Below are 1,893 nucleotides of genomic sequence, written 5' to 3'. Positions count from 1 at the left end.
TGCAGTAAAATGTGCGTCAACAATTTGCTAGGTATGGAAAACATGCAGATTCCTCGCCAGTTGCCTGGGAAGGACGCATCGCCTTTCTTAAAGATCCTCACAAGGTTGCCGCGTTTCATTTTCAATATGTTTCATTCTGTCCAGAACTTGAGGCAGGTCATAACAGTCGGTTTGATCATTTCCGCGGATATCCTGTCCTCGTCAGGCGACTTCCCATTTTTCAGCTTCTTTGCTGCTGCTATAATTTCAGTGGATGACGGCGGATCCGTGCTGATATCTAAGGAAAACAGTGCTGTTACTGGGATCTCTGGGGGATCGTCTGGCGGAGGTCTATTCAACAGCTTTTCGAAGTGACTCGCCTAAACTTTGTTTACGTCAGACTGCTGTGTTATCAGGATGCCCGAGGGGTCTGTGGTCCATGTTGAATAGAGGATTTTTTTCCAATAATCCCATTAGTGATTTTATTGACGACTCTTGAATCACCTCTCTTCGCTGCCTCTTCTGCCTGCGCTGCTTTTCGCTCCAGCAGGTTTCTCTGGTCTTTTCTGGCACTCTTCTTTACCTCTTTATCCGCGGCTCTATATTCATCATTTCTGAGAATCTGTTGGTCGGGGGTTTGTCTTTGGATAAGTGATTATTTTACTTTTTTCCTTGTCTGTATGAGTTCCCATGTTTGGTCAGATAGCCACTGGTCTTTTGGGCTCTTGCGGTACCCAGTGCATCGTGAAAGCACAACCTTATGCTTTCCCAGTATTGATTGCTGCCAGCATCATCTAGTAAAGACAATGCTTCAAATCTATTCCGCATCTCTAGTTTAAAGGCTTGGTTAAATTCTCTCAACCTCAGTTTCTCCGAGTTAAAGACTGGGTTTAAGGGAGCCTTTTTTGCGTTTCTATTTCTTTTCAATTTGAAGCAGATTTTAGCTGCCATCAGATTATGGTCTGAGCCAACGTCAGCTCCTCTATATCCCCTTATATCAAATAGCCTTGATCTCCACTTCCTTCTCCAAAGACAATAGTCAATCTGATTTCGAGTGTGGCCATCGGGAGATCTCCAAGAATATTTGTGTACATCCCAATGAGAAAATAGGGTACCTCCGATTACTAGGTCGTTAAGGAGCGCGAAGTCAATAAGTAGTTCTCCGTTTTCTTTTCGCTGGCCCAGGCCATGCTTGCCGAGATCCTCTGGGGAAAACGATCGGTTGTTCCCTACCTTCGCTTTAAAGTCTCCTAGAAAACATGCTATGTTATGCCGTGGTTTGTCGTTTGCCACGGAGTTGAGAGCTCTGTAAAATTCCAGAAACCAAATTTGAGGTGTTGTTTCGCATTCATAAATCTTGTCCGTGGGCATGCAGAGGTCGTCATCAAAAGGAGGTTCAAAAATCCGAGGCTCAAACTTGATGTTTCGGTTTCAGTTAGAATTACCCCCGACGGCAGGTCACTGAGGTCCCGGGTGTGGGTCGCAAGCCCACAGCCCAACCCTCCCTCTTTATCCTGGCTTGGGACAGGCTGCATACGCAGGCGAGGTTCAACAAATTTGCATATTAATTTTACTTTTGTTTGGTTAAATGGCTGTCTCGAAAGTTGTTTACTTTTATTTACGAACGTTTTTATTTGTAATATATATATACGTAACTTACGAATTAACTTACGTAACGAACTTCTATATTCATATATTTTTAAGACGTATATTAGGGGGTTCGCTCCCTAGCCAATGCCTCGCTCTTCACGCTGAAGTTCGAACTTTGTTCCAATTCTTTAAAAATGATTTTCAATCACAAAGACCGTTAATTAGAATAAATAGCTCTTATAAAAGTACTAAAAAATCTTTGGCTTAAAGAGCGAGGTATTGAATAGGGGGTGAACCCAATCATATACGTAATAATTTCTGTTT

At 42.9% G+C, this 1,893-nt stretch overlaps 1 protein-coding gene across 1 annotated transcript; it reads right to left on the bottom strand.

The window, feature by feature from the left end:
- Positions 1-639: 639 nt before the first annotated feature.
- LOC148951816 (protein CFDP2-like) lies at positions 640-1,350 on the bottom strand. Its single transcript, XM_089089075.1, has one exon. The coding sequence runs from the start codon at positions 1,348-1,350 to the stop codon at positions 640-642; it is 711 nt and encodes a 236-aa protein (XP_088945201.1).
- Between the last annotated feature and the right edge of the window lie 543 nt (positions 1,351-1,893).

The sequence above is a fragment of the Artemia sp. Qi Xiang Cuo genome, chromosome 5 (genome assembly GCF_049724085.1).
Source record: "Artemia sp. Qi Xiang Cuo chromosome 5, ASM4972408v1, whole genome shotgun sequence".
In the NCBI taxonomy this organism is placed as follows: domain Eukaryota; kingdom Metazoa; phylum Arthropoda; class Branchiopoda; order Anostraca; family Artemiidae; genus Artemia; species Artemia sp. Qi Xiang Cuo.
The sequence above is the reverse complement of the archived record's forward strand: the minus strand, read 5'-3'. Positions and strand labels throughout refer to the sequence as shown.